General features: G+C 43.4%; 1 protein-coding gene across 14 annotated transcripts in view; it reads left to right on the forward strand.

Annotated features, from left to right (window-relative positions):
- Window positions 1-535: 535 nt before the first annotated feature.
- Window positions 536-20,512, forward strand: part of LOC128763662 (muscleblind-like protein 1) — a 73,420-nt gene continuing 53,443 nt past the window's right edge. For 5 of the 14 annotated variants that reach the window (XM_053872707.1, XM_053872703.1, XM_053872713.1 and 2 more), the window contains exons 1-2: window positions 537-764; window positions 19,170-19,943. In XM_053872707.1, coding sequence (XP_053728682.1) covers window positions 19,770-19,943 — 174 coding nt within the window. In that variant the 5' untranslated portion in view covers window positions 537-764; window positions 19,170-19,769. Of the gene's footprint in view, window positions 809-6,989; window positions 7,059-19,169; window positions 19,944-20,512 lie in introns of those variants that run through there. The other 9 variants (XM_053872711.1, XM_053872716.1, XM_053872712.1 and 6 more) reach the window with 6 other exon arrangements.

Below are 20,512 nucleotides of genomic sequence, written 5' to 3' on the forward strand. Positions count from 1 at the left end.
AGTTTTTCGCCTGTCTTTTGTCATTTCTGCCCTTTGTCACGCCAATATATTTCTGTTTCTTCTCTGTTTTCTCTCCCCCCGCCCCAGAATTATCTTTCAGTACCTGCTAACATATCCCTCCCTCTGGAACACGTCATCTATTCAGCACTGTCCAGCTCCACTCCAGCCACTGGTGACGTGTCATTTAAGTGGTGCAGAAGTAGACGAACTACCGTCTGCTTTCAAGAACATAAAATATCAGCTCTGATAAACAAGAGCTCCGCCCCCTTCCTCTCAACATTGAGAGGTGACACCAGACGTCTCCATTTTTCCCTTACTTCATACTTAGTCTGAATGAGTCTGGGCAATTTGCAACAAAGAACCTCGGCATATTTCAACTCTTTCGCCGAACAAGACAGAGGGAGAGCTTCAGATACAGGAGGGGAGGAGGGAGGCTGTTGCTGTGGCAACCACTGCTGTGGCGCTCGTCATCATGAGGCTTCTTCTGCATTGTGTGTGTGTGCGCGGACACAACGTGTGTGACTCGGTTCTTCACTCTCCAGACAGGAGGTGAGGACATCCCCCACCAACAGCCAACAGGGAGAGGAGGAGGAGGAGGAGGAGAGTGAGGGAGAGAGAGAGGGAGAGAAACCAAAACCCCATAATGCACTGCACGCTGCGGGGCTCAAGTCGTGCAGATTCATCAGTTCCTGTTCGGAGGGATTGTGTGCAAGTGAGCGCTCCCTCACACCCGGACCAGGAGGAAGGCGCAGACAGCACCGCAGGTGAGGCTGCCTCTCCGTGTCTTTCTCCATCTGACTGGTCAGCGGTGAGTGATTTTCATAGAAGACCAGGAGGGTTAGTGGGGACGAATGACAGCGTGCCGTTCATTTTTGACATGATGTGGTTTCTGCAACTTCCCAGCCTGTTGCTGGTGACTGATGCCGTGCTGGGATCCTCATTTGGAGTGACTGGAAAACAAGGCGGGCCGGGGTGTCTTTACATATCCACCTGACAGCGTGTGTCTGGGCACTTTTTTTTTTCCTGTGGGATTCATTTGACTTTTGTTGCATCCACCTGTCCCGCTGGGCTCCCTGAAAGACACGGTCGGCACTAAATGGGTCAGTCATGTTCACGCGTAAGGCTCAGGAAATCAGGTCCTTCTTAAACAAGGGAATCTCATTCACCTTTCTGCGGAATCGTTTTGAAATAGGTAAAGTACGTCAACTCTTTTCTGGGTCACTATACCAGCAGCAGTTGTTGTTGGACCGGCGTGTGACTGCGGCTTCTGTCGGGTGGAAGTTTTACGACTCCAAAGACACGTCTGCTCTCCACCCTTCCACAAAAAAGAAAAGTCATTGTGGAGCTGTGGTTATATGATAAAATAATACCTTAAAGAGGTGATGTAAGTCTGTGTTATCCCAATATATAAATACAAATCTGTTTACAAATATCAAACTTTATATTCCAACCACTCACTGACTCACTCAGCTCTACCTTGAGTCTTCATTAGATGACAAAGCTTTGTCACGGAGCTCAAGCTCTCCACAATATTTCATTGTCATCCATAAAGTCGAACCGCGTTGTGCAATAATCTCTTCACTTCGTGTTGTGAAAAGGATCATTGCTGCTGCTGCGCCGATCAATATCATGCATTATTGATCGTCGATGAAATTCAGTCAAAATCCCATTTCCTGTGCAGTCCGATTGTTTTGTCAACGTCCGCTCATCATCTCATGAGGTTTGTTTAACTGCTGTCACAGCACGGCATCTGTTGAGGTTTAAAATGAGATACCAGACTGGAACACACACACACACAGATTCAGCAGAGGAAGAGCGCCACCTCTGAGGCTCCTCGCATGGTGATCTCTTCCCATCAAAAGTGACGCTCAGTCAGTGGCTCTTCCACATGGGCTTGTCCAGCGTAGATATCTTTATCTGGTTATTTAACTTCGGTGACTCCAGCTGCTTGTTATAAGTGCGTGGGCTCGTGAGGATTGTCATCCGTGTCCTTGAAGGTGTTTTGCTGAGAGTGAGATGCATCTGCCTGTTGGTTGTTTCAACACTTCTTTCTGATTTTTCTCGAGGATAAATTTAACTCAAAATAGCAGCGGTCAGACCAGAAATATTTTGGCCCGATAGGGTTGAAAAACAACGGTGGCCGTTGGTGTGTCTCATGTTCCTCTCAGAACCTGAAGTCGCGCATGTTTTGCTACTTGCTCAGACATGGCGGTGGTCCAAGCTATGTCTGGCCTCTTTTGAATGGCCTTAATATAGTTTGAGAAAACATAGACTCCACCAGAAAAACTCTGGATTGAACTAATCTGTTTTTCTTTAGGGTCTTTACCCAAGAATATAACGCCATAAACACACTGTTCATAGGCACACAAAGTCTCTACTTGTTCTAAAGTAGAGTCACATATTTTTAACGGGAGTAATTTAGACGTCTATGCAAAGAATTTCAGCTAACTTTGGGCCAAAAAGGGGCTCTGAGGGATGTTACCCCGGATGGGATGTGTTACAGGGCAGAAAACTAAAACTACAAAACAAAAAAAATTAAATTAAATTAAATGCAACTGAACACTCAACCGTTGCATCCTTTTCATCGCTTAAACCAGAGATTTGAATTCATAATGTTACTCTTGATTTTATTTGTATTCGATAACTACATTTAATAGACTCACTTGAAGAAACCAAAAACTCCATGTGATCTTCATAGAGATGTTTATTTGTAAATGAAAACTCAGAATGGCAGCAGAACCAGGCAAAAGTAATATTCATCAAATTTACTAAAGAAAAAAGAAAAAAAAATACAATAGATGCAAATTGTTGAGTAAATTGAAAAAATAAACACGGTACATGGCATTAATAGAATTATGAATGACATAAATATAATAAAACATTGTCCAATTATCCTAAAATACAAATATTATAGAAGTATTTTAAGCTCATGTGGGCCGCTCGCCCTGAATTGGCCGGCCAGATTTGGCCCTCAGACCTTGAGTTTAACATAGTATATTTATCCTGACTGAAATCCTGTGAATGCAATGCCCAGACTTGTAAACAACACGGGGGAAAAGACCAAGGGGTCATTGTGGAATCAGAAAGTGCAAAACTAAGTTTCAACACGACGAAGATGAGCTGATATAGTGAGTGAAAATGGGCGCAAAAATGGACGCACTATGCGATGAACTGTCTTGACTGTCAACATCAAGTACTGCAACACCATCAATAACGCTGACAGCAGTTTACCAATACAGCCACGACTGTGAAATAAAAGACATGATTTGATAGTAGACCGGTCTTAATAAAAATATGAGTCAACACTATTGCATCAGTGGAGAGTCACCGGCCGACAAAGCTAAATATTGACTTCAAACCTCAGGTGTTCCGGGCCATTGCTCGGCATGTTCTGCTGATTTAATGCAGAGATGATATAAATAGATCTGCTGAAGCTTATAGCACTTTCTATTGGCTTGTTCATCGTTCCGTCCGTGAACTCCTTTCAGCTGTGGTCATCTTTTGTCATGAGGTACAGTACACTTTGGGAAGATATCATGAAGTATGGATGATCCTGAACATCCTGAATTTCTCTCCATTATCTCTCAGAATTTATTCTAAGCGTGAACCTTTCATACAGTGAAGTCATTCGACAGAGGCGTCAATATGATTCTTGGCCCCACATTGTCGGAAGGAATGCTGAGTGATTCTGTGAAAGGCAAAGATTCGCAAGCAAACTAGAGCAAATGCTGACGTCAGAGCGAATTCTTTCCAAATTCTGACCTCCAGGTAAACTTATATCCTGTAGGATGAAGCTTCAACTAGAAAAGCACTGGGTGAGCGCAGACACCCACCAAGCAGCTCATTTCCACAAATTCATTTTGACTGTGTTTTGATACTTTTTTTTAGTGTTTGATATCAAATTCAAATGAGCTGAATTGGACAGCAGGTGGCAGTAGCATGCTGGAACTTGCTTGTACTACACAGTGGAAACAGAGTAAGAAAGTCAAGTGAGAGATAAAGTGGCTTCGTGAAGGTGACTTGCAATGTCAGTGCTACCTCACCGCCAGCTACGTAACGGTACTAGTGATGTTAGCAACAATGACTCAGTATTGTATTCAGACCGCCTTTGTAACCCCGGACTCAAACCAAGAGCGGTCACAGGCTGCGGCAGCAGAAAAGCTCCTGCCACCGGCGGTTTCTGAAGGGGCGGCACTCTGGTGTCAAGTATCAGCTGCGTGTTGGGGTCCGTGCCACCGGCACCGTGTCATGTCGGCGCTTCAAGAGTTGAATGTGATGGATTCAATTCCAACCCATCGTCCCATTGCGTAATATACTGATGTTGGTAAAGTGGACTTTTCCGTCCTATACTGACACTGAAGTCGCATTAGGTTTTCAATTGAAATTCCTGCATCTACTTTACTTGTCAATGGCTATTTAAAGTCCATCAACTGGACATGCATCATTGTGATCGCTACACTTTTTGTTATATCACAATGTCTATTTGTTAACCACACAAACAAGGCTGCCTTCAGTGTCAGTTTTGGGAACACGCAAACTTTCCCAACATCACTTTATTACACCATGGGAGTGAGGGCGGGTTTGCAATTCCCTTTTATGGACTTATTTCCGGGAAGAACGATCCTCCTGACTCAGGCTCGCTCCTGTTTTAGCGGCCAGGCGACACCATGGATTTGTTGCCAGTGCTCCAATTGACTCCAAGTCATTCTTAGTTTCAGTGTAATAGTAGCGCCTCACTTTTGGTGCCTGGGTTAAGGCACTTTAGATGAGACCAAATAAATTATTTGAAAGTTGTGGTTTATTTTTTACAGTACGTCCATCTTTTCTGAGGACATTTCTCTGCGGTGAAGTTCAGGACAAAAACTAGGGCGACACAAACTGGACGTGACCCTCTCAGACTCCTTCCTCTTCGCCGATGACAGCATGGCGTAAACACAAGAATCCTTGAAGGTAACGGCAGGCCCATTTTTGGCCGGTGAATCTGGTCAGCAGTAAATTTGAAATCCCTGCCTTGCGCCGTGACTTGCTCTATGAATGACATGCTAAATATTTACAGAAGGGCCAGCTAAACGTTAACACATAGAGCCGCGCGGGGATCCATCAAGTGCAGTTTCGAGGGCTGCTCATTGAAACACCTGTCGCTACTGCACACTCGCACAGAGCCAGCGAGGGGCCGCAGGTCTTCACCTGACACACACACCACACACAAACACACGTATTCATGTACCTGACGTGGTGTTTGATGGAGTAGGACGCCATGGCAACAGAGCTGCCACTTTCACTGTCCTGAAAGTGGACTGGCACTCCGGGGGAGGAGGAGGGGACACCACCACCTACATCACTCCTTCGTACGGCCGTCACCCAAATCCCCAGCTCTGCCCATCGGACTTTTTCTTTTTCACCCGGGAGGAGTGGAGCAGGCCGGCGGACGAGAGGTCGTCGAGCCGGTGTTGTTTTAAAGCTATCAATAGTGTGAGAGTGACACATCATCAGCGGGACGGCGCTGACTCTCACAGCTGCCAGCAGACAGCTCTCTGGAAGGAGCCTGCTTTGTTGACGTATCGTCGGCGCGCTCGCTCTCGTACGCAGCAGAGCTGGGTTCGCTCATACAAAAAGACGTTTAGATTAGCATTGCAATTTCACAGACACAATAACAACAACATAAATCTCTCGGAATTACAGCCCTGGCGCACTCTATTACAACACAAGCAATAACCATAATTGTGAATATTATTAGCGGCTGCTTTCTTGTTACCTCCGCCAAGGAGGTCATGTGATCCGTCTGCCTGTCAGCACGCTGTTCATCAACACTGCCATCGGATCCTTTATCATCAAGGATGTGTCAGCACTTTCTTCTTCGCTCTCGCTTGCCGTGGTGTGCACGACTGCCACCTGCTGTTCCGATGTGCACATTGCTATCAATGATATTTCATATGCATGAAAAAGTATAAAATGATAAAATTAATGCTGCACAACTACCGGCTGCTGTACACTTGACCTCATAGCAATTGGTATTTGTAGTGAGAACACGTTTTTTTTTTTTTTTTTAAAATATGTACAGTATATAACCTAAGGTGTAACCATATTAAATTTGTAAATTTAATGACTTTTTACGTTTTATTCTTTAAAAACTAAACATATTTTCTACCTTAGTATCATAATAAAAGTTATATTCAAAATAAAAATACTTTTTTTCCACACATTTCATTTATGCTCTTTTTTGGTCTCTAGCACAGGCGTAACCTCATTGTGTGAAACTCTGGCAAACAAAAAAAAACAAAACTCATCAAATAACCGCTCACATTTTTTAATATTTCTTTTTCTTTTTTTTACCTGAACTGAAGCTTCTTTCTGGCACAAGTTATGACACAGGAAGTTGATTTTTGTTTTAGTAAATTTAAGGCTTTGAAAACCGCTGCTGTTTTCTGAGAATCCTGATTCTCCCAGCTGACTTCTGTCAAGTTTAACTAATACAATTAATGGAAGCAGTGGGAGGAGCAGGTGGGCAGGTCACTCAAACTGCATCTGTGCGAGATTTACTGCCTGCAGATAGAGATGGTGGACCGGAGGGGAATGAAAGAGGGAGAAGGGTAACAATGCAGGTGAGGCTGTCTCCACTTGTGCTCCAACACTCAGCCTGTCAGCGTCAGTTAACACATCTGCATCGTCAAAGTGTGGAAATGTAGCACAAGTTTGTCAGAGTCAGCCCCCCCCATCCTTCCCCTTATTTCCCCTTGTTTTCTTTTCACAAGCGTGAGCTGTGAAAGGTGAACTGGCTGCCTGCTGTGGATAAATTATGTGTGACATGTTTAGCTGAGAAGCTTACATGGAGCCCAGCGCATGTGAATACAGTAGGGCTTTGCCAAGAGGAGAGGGGGCAAGGAGGCGGAGGGTGAAGGACAGAGGAAAAGGATGAGGAAGGAAAAGAGGCAGGGGAGAGAGAGAGAAAGTATAGGAAAAAGGGAGGAGGGAGCGAAAGAAAGGAGTGCCGAGAAGCAAGCATGAGCACTTTCCATTCTCCCCTCAGCGGCAGTCAGATGAGTCCTTGCCGGGACACAGTAAGTCTTTGCAGTTTGCTTTTGTGAGTGTGTGTTTGTGTGGAGAGGAAGCAAGATTCGACTTTACAGTTGCATTCCTCCCCTCGCTTTTACCGCGCGTGCACATGTTTGCCGCTAAAGTTTTGGGAGGTGGGAAGGGCTTCATGTGGAAAAGACCTGAGCTCACAAAGGTGCAGCGACATTGGCGCTAAATGTTCTGCGGGCTGCCCGAGCTTCAACACTTTACACACACACAGAGTTTATTGTTCGCCCATTCAGCTGGACTTCCCATTAATTCCTGCTGTGTGACTTCACTATGGTTTTATGGATGAATGAAAACACACACTGGCTCATTCTGGCTCACACATCAACCCCCTCCTCCCTCCCTCCCTATATAGCTATCATCTGACTGCCACTCTGGCACACGCTTTATGTCCTGTCCCTTAGAAACGCCTTTCTTTTTTAACCGCGCTCACAATGGCACTTCATAACACCGTTGTTTATTGGCGTTCTAAATTACAGTAAACTGAATGAGTCGCTCGCGTTTATGTGTCTGCCTCTCAGCAAACCCTTCATAAATGGGATAAACTTTTGGTGAAGTTTGATGTTGATTCACTTGCATGTCTCCTTTTGTTACACCCAACTTGTACGATGACAAATAAAGACTATAAAAAAAAACTGCTGATGCTCCGGCGCATTAGCAACTGGCGAAAATAGCTAGACTAATCGAATCAGCACAGTAAATTTGCTTTCCCATGACAAAATGTTCCTTCGATATTGTTGTAGTTACTGGACAAGATGGCCGCCCAGGGCAACTGCTAAGCTAACACCAGAGGCAGAAGAAGTAGTGCTGTTTATGGGGAACATGGGGCACTGCAGAAGAGTAGCCCTTCAGCCAGCAGCACCATATGGCTTCACTGTATATGGGTAAAGCTCCAGCGCCCCTTACTGACCAGCCACCACTGCTCACTGGTGCCTCCTGTTTAGGGCTCCACTCCAGTTTTATCCGTTCCCATTGACCGACCTATTTATTCACAAGCCCCTTTTTTAAGGGTCATTGTATGCACAAATTTAAAAGAATCCTTTTTCACTTTATATTCGCAGCACAAATCCTTGTCATGTCATTCTCCCTTCTAGAGTCCAGCTGTTCCCCTGAAGTGAAATAACTCACCCGCCGTCCTCGGCAGACGCAGAACTGCCCACGTAATTACAAATTAGTCCTTTCGATAAAAGAGCCGGCGTGTCATGACAAGAAAACACGTCACCTGATTTGCATGACTCAATTAACAAGGAGAGGAAAACGCTGCGCTCATCAAGGAGGCAGGTGTCGGCTTCGTGGCGTCGGAAAGTCCGTGCTGAGCGTCGCTGGCTTGCTCCACCGTCAATTTAATAAACAGCAGAAGGGCTCTTTGTGGGTCATTCGACGCAAAGTGAAATCACAGTCTGTCAGTCAGTGGCGTGTGACTGTTGTTTTCCCACCCGTCTTTAGAGCTGTCAGAGGACTAATGCAGCCACGAGGAAGCTGCAATCTTCAGTAAATGCAGCTGTGTTATCGTGTTATCCTATAAAGTACCTCACAGGTGAGGTAAGAGTATCTTTCTTCACTAAAGAAACACAATCACTAAAATGATGACAACATTCTAGGACTCTTTAACACGGGGATCTTTTGCACGGCGTACTGGGAAGGACAACATCTTCCATGTAGACTTCTGTCTGTTTGAAGGCAACTGTGGTCTCGACTCTTCCAAGCTGGAGACCTGTGAAAAACTACTACAAGTAACATCTGACTTACGACCGGGATCGGTTCCGACCAGATTGGACCTAAGTGGAATGCCATTCAAAATTTGCCAACACGAGGGTTATAGGTACCACTGTAGTGGTAGATCGCTGTGTGAGAGTGAGATGCTGGGATACTGTGCTGCCGTAACTGTTGTCAGACATTGAATGAAAAGAAGAAAGAAAAAGCATCTGCTGGCTGTGGTTGTAAGTACGGGTGGACGTAAGTCGAGCAGGTCGTAAGTCTGATGTAACTTACTTGTATAGGGTTAGAGTTAAGGCTCACTTGCATTCTAGTTAAACATCAGTGGCTTGAGCGAAAAAAGTGGAAAAAGGTGTCCTTGCCTTTCCATTATTCTGAGTGTTATTTACCATCTCATTTCAATTTCACTCATCCACCTGCCTCATTTTCCTGTCACACTTCCAGAATTCGTTTTAGTTGAGATGAAGTTTCTCCACCAAGAGAGTGTCTTTCCGCATGCTGATGGCCCGCTGGTTGGAATTCTGCATGCAGAGGTACTGTGTTAAATGTACACCGGGGAGTGTCGAGTCAGCGACATTCGTTTGCCTTCTTTCATGCTATTATTTACTCCTCCTGAGTTGATGCGGTTTCGTACCGGCATGTCTCATTCCACTGTTTGTCAGTCTGATTCTCCGGATCTTGATCTAGCCCACACGCACATTTACAGTATGCAAGCATACACTCACACACACCTCCTCCGATTGCTATTCCTGAGGGGAGCAGTCTGGTCTGGCGGTGGCTTGGTTTATGTCCATGAACTCGCTGACACTCTCGCCACCACTGCATTACACCACCAGCAACACCACATCCAGGCTCCATGAAAATATACTCCCTGGCCGATGCACAAGTGTAATGGTTACCTCGCATCTCTGAGCACCGACTGTAAACGGCAAGTCCCTCGTCTCAGTGTGCGTGTCAAGCTATTCAAGCGCTTGCGCTGATAGAACGGCGCAGATGACAGCTTGCACACGTGCCACTTGACTGCTTTGCTTGTCTCCTTCCCTTCTGTTACAGTCGAAGGAGGGGTCCGGAAGCGTTTGTGCATCCACAACAGAGGGGTTGAGTTGGTGTTGTGCATATGCATCACCCATGGCTGCGTCTTGAATATCAATGCACGCGTTGACCTTCCACTCATCTCTTGAGTGTAGAAGACGAGGATTTGCTGTCTCATGGTTGGTGGTCAATACAAATGTGTGTGCGTGTGTAACAAACATCTTAGATTACCCTGATGGTACAGTACATATCGGAACATGATCCCGATGATACGGCAGATTCCAGAGAGCTGTAAATAAAAAGCCGAGCGGACTCCGACGCGACTCGCCTCATTAGTAGGTTTCTCCCGGTGGCAAGGTAGTTGAGCTCATTATCGCCATCGCCGTCCTCCTTCTGTCAGTTTTCTTTAATATTCGTGCCTCAGATGTGACAGTATGAACATCGGGAGCGACCCGCTAATTGTCTGTTGTTGGCCCGTGTAAGTTGACATTCATTATTCACACTCATCGCACTTAACACTTCATTATCTTCATTAGTTATGTCGCTCCAGTATCACCTGCGTTCAAGTGCGGGGGATTCAGGAGCTCCACTGAACGGTCGGCAAGTTTCGTCCGTGGATTGAAGTTGTGGCTAGTGCCTGAGTCATTCTGTTGCTGGGGAATAAGGCAGCGTTTTTGTGCCTGTGGATTAAAATGAACGGGTGGAAAATGAATGTGGTCGCCTGGTTTCACTCCTCTCTGTGGCTGACCATTAAAATGGGGAAGTGAGAATTAGATCTGTGTCAAGGAACGTGCTGGGATCAAACTGGACACTTCAGTCTTGGATTATTTACCATCTAAGTGCCGGTTTTTCTATCCTAAATCTGGCAAAACCTGATGTTTCACTTAAAAACGAATGGGGCGCCAAAATTCAATGTGAAATTCAATGAGGTTAAACTATATACATTAAAAATGTATAATATAAATCAAAAATAAACTATGTAAAATAAACTATATAAATTGTAAATGTTCAGGAGGAAAGAATAGAAACAAAATTATTTTGCTTAGCACAACCCATCCTACTCCCATGGCGAGATATATTGAGGTTGAAAACATATACTTTTGCGTCTTATACAAATTATGCGTAATGGAGCGCCTTCACATGGCTTACCTAACTCCATCTTTTTTAAAGTGGAACGCAGGACATGTGCTTCAATTGAAAACCTAATGCGTCAACATGCAACGCTGAAGGCTGCCTTTGTCGTCAGTATAGGACGCAAAAGTCTATTTTTTTCAACCTCAATATATGATGCCTTTTCAGTGAGGCTGACTTGCTTTGCAACACAGATATACTGTAGTTGCCTCTTTAATCCAAGCCCCTTTGAAAATAAGTATGTCGATCACTGCTGTGTGCTGAAGATAAGTTGCAAAAAGTCTGAAGGTAATTGTTCCAGCAAAGTAAGATGAAACGTGAAAGGGGAGTCAAAAAGCAGATGCTGGGATCTTCATGTTACTCTGCATCGCAGCGACCGTTTTTAAGACGACCTCAGCTGCCCTTCATGCTGGGAGGAGGAGCATTTTGCGTCTGCCAGTGAAAGGTGCGAGCAGGTACGAGGGGTTTAGGAGTGGATTAGAAAACGTGGAGTGGCATCTTGGCATGACACCATCTTGACATTTCCCATCTTCCTTCATTTATCGTCCTCTGATCCACACCTGTTCCTGCTTTCTTCCTCGTCTCCCGCCTTTCTTTCCACCCTCAATCTTCCCCCTTCTCTGAAATCTGCTCGCCTTCTGTTGACATGCCCTGGCCAGTATCATGTGACATCAACAACTTCATGAACTCGGATCCTCTTTTAATAGAAACTGTCCGTTTCATTGGCTCCCGGACTCGGCCCCTTTGGCCCCTCCCCCTCCCTCTTGTTTCTTGTTCACACAACACCTTATGGTGCAGTTGCACGGTGACGTGCTGCAAGGTCATCGCAAGCACAGAAACTGCGCTTTAAGCAAGGACAGAGAGGTGCAGAGGGTCAGGCTTCTACACCACGCTCCTGCGCTGCCATTATATTTTTAGAGCGATGCATCTGTCTATAGTGCTGCTATTATCATTCAAGACAGTGCACTCTACACATAACTGGGATCACAACCCAAATTCTTTGGGAATTTAGGTCCCTTGCTTTGTATCATGTCGACCACTGGAAAAACCTGAATATAAATGTCTGTTTATTCAACAAACAGACGGACACTAAATAAGTAAAATAATACATGCGGTGCACAATTTCATCTCTAATTGGACAGAATGTCATAGAAGTTTGTAATAAATTTGTAATCAAGGTTTATGAATTCCCATCTGTTAACATCAATATTTACCACCTCTCAGGAGGAGGTTATGTTTTTGCTGGCTTTGACTGTCTGTTTGCTGAATAACTCAAAAAGCTATGAGCAGATTTCAGTTTCAGGAAACAGAACTGATAAGGAACAGATGAATGAACGGTGAAGGCGTTTCCATCTGGAGCAGGAATCTTTTGAAGGGTTACTGACCTGTTTGGCGTCTGTAGCCAGTGACAGAAACATCCCAGCGCAGTCAATAATTGAAACAATGTCATTATTTTGCAGAAAAATGCAGGGATTCAATTCATTGTTTTCTGACACCACTTGAATGCAGCACTGTTGCTAACAGCTAATGATGACATTTAGAGTCCAACAGCCCATAAAGAATGAGCTTGGAAGTGGGACACCCTACCCATCCTCACTCCCATATTGATGTTGGAAAGCAGGATTTTCCGTCCTATACTGACGCCAAATGCAGCCTTCAGCGTAGCATGTTCTCACTACACGGGAAGGAAAACATTTTTCACTCCATTGAAACACCTCTGTGTCCACATGCAACACGGAAGGCTGCCTTTGGCTTCAATGTAACGCAAACGTCAATACAAGTCGACTTGCGTCCACCCGTACTTACGACCACGGCCAGCAGATGCTTAACTAGAATGCAAGTGAAACAAATGCTGACCCGAGTCCTAACCCTAACTCTAACCCTATACAAGTAACATCCGACTTCCGACCTGCTTGACTTATGTCCATTTACGACTTACTTACGACCACGGCCAGCAGATGCTTATTTTCTTTAATTCAATGTCTGGAACCGTAGCACGTAGCAGCCTGCATCGCGTACGACAGTTATGGCAGCACAGTATCCCAGCATCTCACTCTCACACAGAGATCTACCACTACAGTTGTACCTAATAACCTCAGCTATTTTGAATGTATTGTTTTGGCATTCGACTTACGTCCAATCCGACTTACGTCCGGTTGGTCGGAACCGATCCCGGACTTAAGTCGGATGTTACTTGTATATTATGCTATGGGAGTGAGGATGGGTTGCCACACCCAACGCAATTCTTCCGGCAAAAGCAACTGATTTACGAGTGAAGTTACTGCAGGGGTGCAATGACGTGCGACAATCTGCCACTTTATAATATTGGTGGAAGGATTGGAGCGACAAGGTCGCAGTGTCGGCAAGTTTCAAACGTTTGTCACCTCAAATGCTGAAAATGTAATGTCTGAACTCTGGCAACAATTAGCATTGTGTCAGCCCAGATCTTACTAGTAATGTATGTCACTGAAAGCACATCTGATGGAGTAGATAAAGGGCAAGGATTTTGCCTCTCAGACCCGCCATGTTGAATTTCCACTCACCAACCCACCATCTGCAGATTGACCCATGCTTTTTAACGTGACTTGAGAGGTGGGTGGAAGGTGCCGAGGTTGTGGGTCAGATCGAAGTAAGTGTCTCCAAGTTGAGCTGCTTGGCAGAGGACTGCGCTCTGTAGGTGCTTTTCTTGTTATTTCTCAAATTCTTTTAACTATATATATATATATATATATTTTTTTTTTTTTAGGTTAAGTTTTTGCGAAATGTACACCGACCGGTTGTTTACCAGTTTTCACTCAGAACTGGGTTACCATGTCACATACTCATGACAAAGAAAATGAAAAACCAACTCTTAAGTTTCCATTACATGTTTGCAGAGTCCAACCACGGCCCAGGGGAAACTCTGATTACAAGACCATCTCTGAGGGCTATTTGTGCAACAAGCCATAATGTTTGCAATTATATTTAGAGACAAATAGTTTCTCTGCCGCATCAAACATTTTTGACTATTTCTGTCTGTTGTTCCAAAAGGTCAGATAGATAAAAGCACATTCCGGCAGAGAAGTGTTTTTTTTTAAATCCTATTTTACTTCTGGGAGTCATTTGAGGTGAAGACATGGCTCTCATCCCGAGCTGCTTGCTCACTTCCTCATTCTTTCTCTGTAAGTATTGCTCTCCTAAGTGAAGCAAATATGGCTTGTGTTAACCGAGGCCTCTCGATAAAGTGAATTGCAATTCCACGTGGCTCAGAGCAAAGTCAGGAAGTCCGGCTGCATGAGGCGGACACTGCACATTTGCTTTTATATATGGACCTTTACTGCACTGCACTGCTGTGATCGAGAACAACCACGGTGCTGGTTCAAAGAAGAAAAAAGCGCAGATTTAAGCTGGTTCCTTGGTTTCAGTTTTGTGGGTTTGATGGAGGGTCTCTGGTGGAACCTGCCGTGGAGACAGATTAAATTGTTCTTAACCCCTGAATGGACCTCAGTGGCTGAAACTTCTGTTCTCTCATGATGGCTGAATCGCAAGTGGTGGTGTTTTGATGTGATGGCCTCCATTCGGAGCCAGTGGTTCTCATTCTGAAAAAACAAATAATTTCTTGAGGAACTGAAGTTTATTTCACGTATGACATGAGGACAAAGGATGACTTTGTCATTGGTTCCTGCACCATTTCCCGGACTCTGTATCAGTCAGTCAGTGTGACAATGGCAAAAGCTCTTGTGTCACACGCGGATCTCTGAGTGTATCCACTCCAAACCTCACCAAAGCTCAGGAGCTTTGGGCAGTGTCAGCTGTGGATATAAGTTTGCGCTGCAGGTCTTCTCTTAATTCCCATGATGGGGTGAGAGGCTTCTCTCAAGTTGAGGTGGCTCCACCATCTGTTTCCTGGACGCCTGCCTGGCAGGGAGGAATCCCCGGAGCAGACCCAGGACTCCCCAGAGAGATTTTATTTCTTGGTTGTCCTGGTTGCAAGGAGGAAAAATAAAGTAAATCACCATCTCCCCATCTCCTCACTGTTGTGGTCACGTGTCTCTCCTCTTTTCACCCGTTGCAAAAGCGCAGGTGCGCTGAGCGGGTTGTGTCCGAATGAGCCAAATTAAAAATTTCCCTAGAATGGATCACCATTGTGATTTTGTGGTCATGTAACGTTCTCTGTCCTCCCCAGCTTATTACCAAGTTGATCTCTGGGTGTAATAATATCTCCTACCTCTGGCTGTGGGAAATGGCCACATACATTATTCACACATGCTAAGATGTTTATTGATGACTCCTTTATTTATATATTTCTCACGGCCGTGGTCGTTTCTCACATTCTGACGTGGGCTTCCTCAGCAGCCGTCAATCATCCCTCCTTTTGAAACCAGCGCTTTGGAGAGAACTTCGACGCTTCGAGTGGAAAATACAACCTATTTATTGAAATCATTCATTAAACTCATTTCATTGTGTCAAATCTGCTGCTTCTATTACGGTATGAACGCTGAGAGAATACACAGCTCCTCTGAGGAAACTGCCATGACATTGCTTTGGGACGCTTGGAGCAGTTTATCTAATCTAATTTGAAGCCTTTCTGCAGCTGTTTGCTCTTTTTTTCTCGCGCGGTCACTGGTAGCGAAGCGTATTCTGTTTAATCTTGGCGCATACCAAAGTTCTCAGACGCTGGATTTAGCTTGTTCCACTACTTTTCCCAGATTTCCAAATTGCTTCTCAAAATAGGTTTCCAGTTCAAAGAAGGGCGAGGTGATTTTTGAAGGATGATGTTTTGAAATTTTTGGTTTTAAAAGGTGTTAACACGATCATTACATTGAAATTGAGAAACAAAGCCTCAGTATTATATTTTACACTTTGCAAAATATTTCACAAAAGTATGACCCAGAAAGGAAAACGTGTCTCTGTGATGTTCATGCAAGTCAGAGATAAAACACTTTGGTTTGAATCATAAATTAACACAATGGTTATTAAAACAAATATAGAAACAAATTTGTGGAAGTCTTATGAAAATAAAATTAAAATGGCTGATGATTCTTTGTCAAGGCTTCCGCCTCAATGATGCAATTCACCGCTGGAATTAACCAAAAAAAAAAATCAAATTTAATGTGAGTTAGAAAAAGAAAAGCTTCAGTACAGCTACAGTAGACTGAACCATTTCCTTTACAACATAATTCAACGTTTAACTTCTAAATAAATGTGAGCAAGGGGAGACAAAAACCATCATTTTTGCATGGGTCCAATACCTTTTTTTTTTTTTTTTTAGCAATTACAGTTTTCATTTTTTGAGTCAATGTTACACTGCAAAAACATAAAAAAAATAATGATAAAATTAAGAGTTGAGTTGCGACAGTTATGTTTCTGCGTTAAATAAGGACATAAAGATTTAAGAGATGAGGACAGGTTTGGAGTCCAATCGTACGTACAAGACGAAGCAGAAAAACTGTGATGAGGAGGAAATAGTTCATTTAAAGCATTCATAAGACATTGTACTGCGTTTATAAGGATTCACAGATGAATGTTCGTGATCATGGTTGACAACTTTTGACAAGGTTTATAAACTGTAAAAAGTGGTGGCTTCAACTTAACTTAGTTTACTGTTTACTGGAATGTATATGTAAACAACTGAACTGAACGACGAATAAAAAATATATATTTCAGTCATGCATAAATGTATAAAATCACTTTTTAGTCTGGCTACTTGTGTCGGTGCATCTGCTGACTGTGACAGAGATTTTTCATGCAGATTATATTGCTGTTTTGGTTATTAAAAATGTGCTCCTCTGATCTGACTTAACGCCCCCTACAGTATTAAACTCGATCTCAAGCCTCCACTGCATGAATCTACTTCCAATGAATCAACATTTAAAGCCTGAATGGATAGAACTTGAAGAAGGAAGGATACTGAATTGGGGACAGCCTTTGGTTTTAATGGAGAAGACACATTGAGACAATGAATGACTGAGTGCAGATCCTGTTCATGAAGATAGTCAATCATATAAGGCGCCTAAAGGGTCTGAAGGAAGAAGCGAATATTCGTTCTCTTACAGTAAGGAAGCCGATCAACTTAAAAACTTGCATTGGTCCTTGCATTGTGAAAATCCAGGTGTATCACAATGGATTGTTCCGATGTCCACAGCAAAATAGAGCCATTACAGGGAAAAAAAAAGGTTTTTTTTAGGTACCTGCAATGCAATATTGCAGAGTGCTCAACTCAATGTTCTTGACTACGCTAGCTACATTTTAAACCTGCAAAAAATCTGTGACCTTTCCTCATGAATTCTACTGTTTGAAATGTACATTTTCTGAATTCGTTCTTGACTCTTCATTGAACACTGCCTCTGGCAAAAGCAACAGGAAGTGTGTGTAATCTTGCCAGCAACACAACACTCTCAGAGTCACGCGAGTCTAGCAACACATGGCTACATGGCTTTTGGCCACTTTTTCTCCCTGGCTGCCAAACGTTTCCTATAAACTTGACAACAGAGTGAAATCTATTGTGACTGGCTCTTCTTCAGGTGTGCAAGCATCTACTATTTCTGCGGCTTCTACAGCCACCTCTTCTTCTTCCTTCCACTTGTTTACATTGACACATTTTTTTTTGGTGAGCACATGGCTACATGGTTTTTGCATGATCTGCAAACACGATGCCTCAAAACTTAATATCAAACCACAATACTGTTTCTCTTACTCATCACCAGTTTTTTTGGGGGGGGTAGGGACATTATAAACTGTCTCAAAACCATATCACAAACAAACCAGTAAGAGGTCACAAACTGTTGGCGCCTCATCTTACCTGCCGCAAAACTAATTTGTCTGCGAAATGCATTTCAAATTCACCATTAGATAAAGTTGGCGACACATCTAAATGAGTTTCACGCACGTCAGAGGACAATTCATTTGTAGTGAATCAGCGACCGTGCCCTCACCCACAAGGACAACAAAACATTACCATATTGTTCCGGGATACGTGGGAAATTTTAATGTAGATTTACGATGACTTGGATGACGATCATTAGCATATTTTTATCATTATCATGAACAGCACACGCAGCAGAAGTCACAAGGGTGTTTTGCTAGACACCACACTTTGATTCTAGCAGCACAATAAACACAGACATTTGCTGCAGCTGAGTTTCCTTTAATCACTATTGACATAGCTTTGCTTCGTAATAGGAAGCAACAATGTATCCAGAGTATTTTCTACCAACATCTTCCTGTCTGCAACATGACTTGCAGTTTTTTTCTCATTTTTTTTATTTTAGTTTTATATGACAAGCCATTGTGAATCACAAGTAACAATAAGCACATTAGGAAAGTGTTCATTTTTGTTTTATTTATTTTTTTTTCTAAGCACAGTGTTTGTGATAATACATTCTCCTGTGTGAAAATATCATAAAATAAAATATCATACACTACGATATGTAAATAAATTAATGGAAAAAAACTGATTAATTCATCTCAATTAATCGCAGTTTAATGGTATAAGAATATTTGCCACAAGAAGCCACATTTTTCAATTTCAATGAATTTGGTATATTACTGAATCAAATGATGTACATACATTTAAACAACAAAATATTGTTTATTTTGCATCAGTTTGACAATAGCACAAGAAATCACAATTATTAAAATCACAGTTTTATATCACCTTATTTAAACTAATGCTCTTTTCATGTCTTGAACGTATTTGTAAAAGAATTTCAATTTTATATTAAATTAAAAAATTTTTTTGTTGTTATTAATCACAAAAAACATGACATATATATATATATATATATATATATATATATATATATATATATATATATATATATTTTTTTTTAGCACAGTATTCGTGATAATACATTCTCCAGTTCAGTGCCAGTAGATCTTTAGATCTTTAACCTTGGCTCCGACATGAACACGAGGAACAAGCGAGAAAACACTTGCCGATCATATGCAGATGGGGCAGCTGTTAACTGGTGCATATACTGTAAGTACACCAGAGAATGATCCTCAGGGTGGGGGCACTGCAGCAGCAGCCGTCCTGCCGTGGCTGGACGTCTAAGCCTGACTGTCCTCTGAATATTGTTTGCTTTGATTTTCCAGCTGAGAGTGTGGCAATGTCTGCGAGGGCCCCGCGGATGAATGGGGAACATTTTCAAATAATGCATGAATGTTTTAACCTCTGTGTGTGTTTGTGTGTGACCTTCTCTGCTGACGCTCTTCTCCTCTCTCCACAGAGAGAAGTGCCTTCTTTCTCTGAACCCCGTGGCTGTTTGGCTCACCAGAAGCCATCTCCGCCTGTGTGCCTCTCCATGTCAAAGGGGGGCGGCTGCCAAACTAGAACCTGAGGGACAGCCAGGACTCCAAACTTACACGCCACACCAGAGACCGTAGGATCCACCTTATCGTGCAGAAATATGGAGTCAAATGCTTAGGACTCTTATCATTTAACCGCGCGGGTTAGAAGACTACTTTTTTTTAAGTTATTCTTTTTTTTATTGAGTTAAATCATCTCATCATGGGCCAATGTGGTTGATGTTTTCACCAAGATAGACACCGACGTCCATGGCCTCCAGCTGACTTGGCTGCAGGGAACTCAGTGATAGGCATCAAGTTTGAGGATGGATTGTAGGTGCTAGGAGCGTCCGCAGCCACACAGGCTCCAGCTTTGGTTCAACCCTGCAAGACGTTACCACACAACCAAGGATCTTTCCCATGTCATTTACTTATCCCGCTCCATCCTCGCTCCCTCGATCATCCGAAGCGCACAGAGACACACTTCATTCCAAGAGCGGGATATCCATTACCCTTAAGCACCTTCACCTGCTCGCTCGAAAATGGCAGTGAATGTGACACCAATCCGGGACACAAAGTGGCTGACATTGGAGGTTTGTCGGGAATTCCAGCGAGGGACGTGTTCGCGGCCCGACAGTGAGTGCAAGTTCGCCCACCCTGCCAAGAGCTGTCAAGTGGAAAATGGCCGAGTCATTGCCTGTTTTGACTCGCTGAAGGTGAGTAAGATGTTGATTTTTCGGAGTGCTTTTTTTTTCCCTTATTGTGCGGGTTTATAGCCTTCGATCTCACCGTGATGAATGCTTGAACTCTAACAAAGGTGAAGTTATTGATCAGTTCGGAAAGCAGAGAAAAGGCAACTGATATTTTTATCCTCAACATTTTTGAAAAGGTCATTTTAATGCATCGTTGAGCCTCAGTCACTCTTTCATGTGAGTCCGGAGCGAAATAGCTTCTTTAGAAATCTGACAAAAACAGACATCATTGTGGCCCTACTTGAAATGAACCGTACATTACAACACTTGACATTGCTTTTATTGAACAGCTAACACTGTATATTCTCACTGCAAGTTCTCATTCCCATCACTTTACGGCCTTAGACAACAGTTTGTTGCACATCTCTTCAAACACTGCTGGAAATCAGACGCATGACATGCAAACAACAAGTTCATTCTGTGTCTTTTTTATGGCTCCATTTACAGTCCATGTAACAAAATATGCATGTGCATTTCAGTACCAGAAATCGCTCTGTTCAACAGTGAACGTTCAACCACTGAATATTCAGCCG

The sequence above is a fragment of the Synchiropus splendidus genome, chromosome 8 (assembly GCF_027744825.2).
Source record: "Synchiropus splendidus isolate RoL2022-P1 chromosome 8, RoL_Sspl_1.0, whole genome shotgun sequence".
Classification (NCBI taxonomy): Eukaryota; Metazoa; Chordata; class Actinopteri; order Syngnathiformes; family Callionymidae; genus Synchiropus; species Synchiropus splendidus.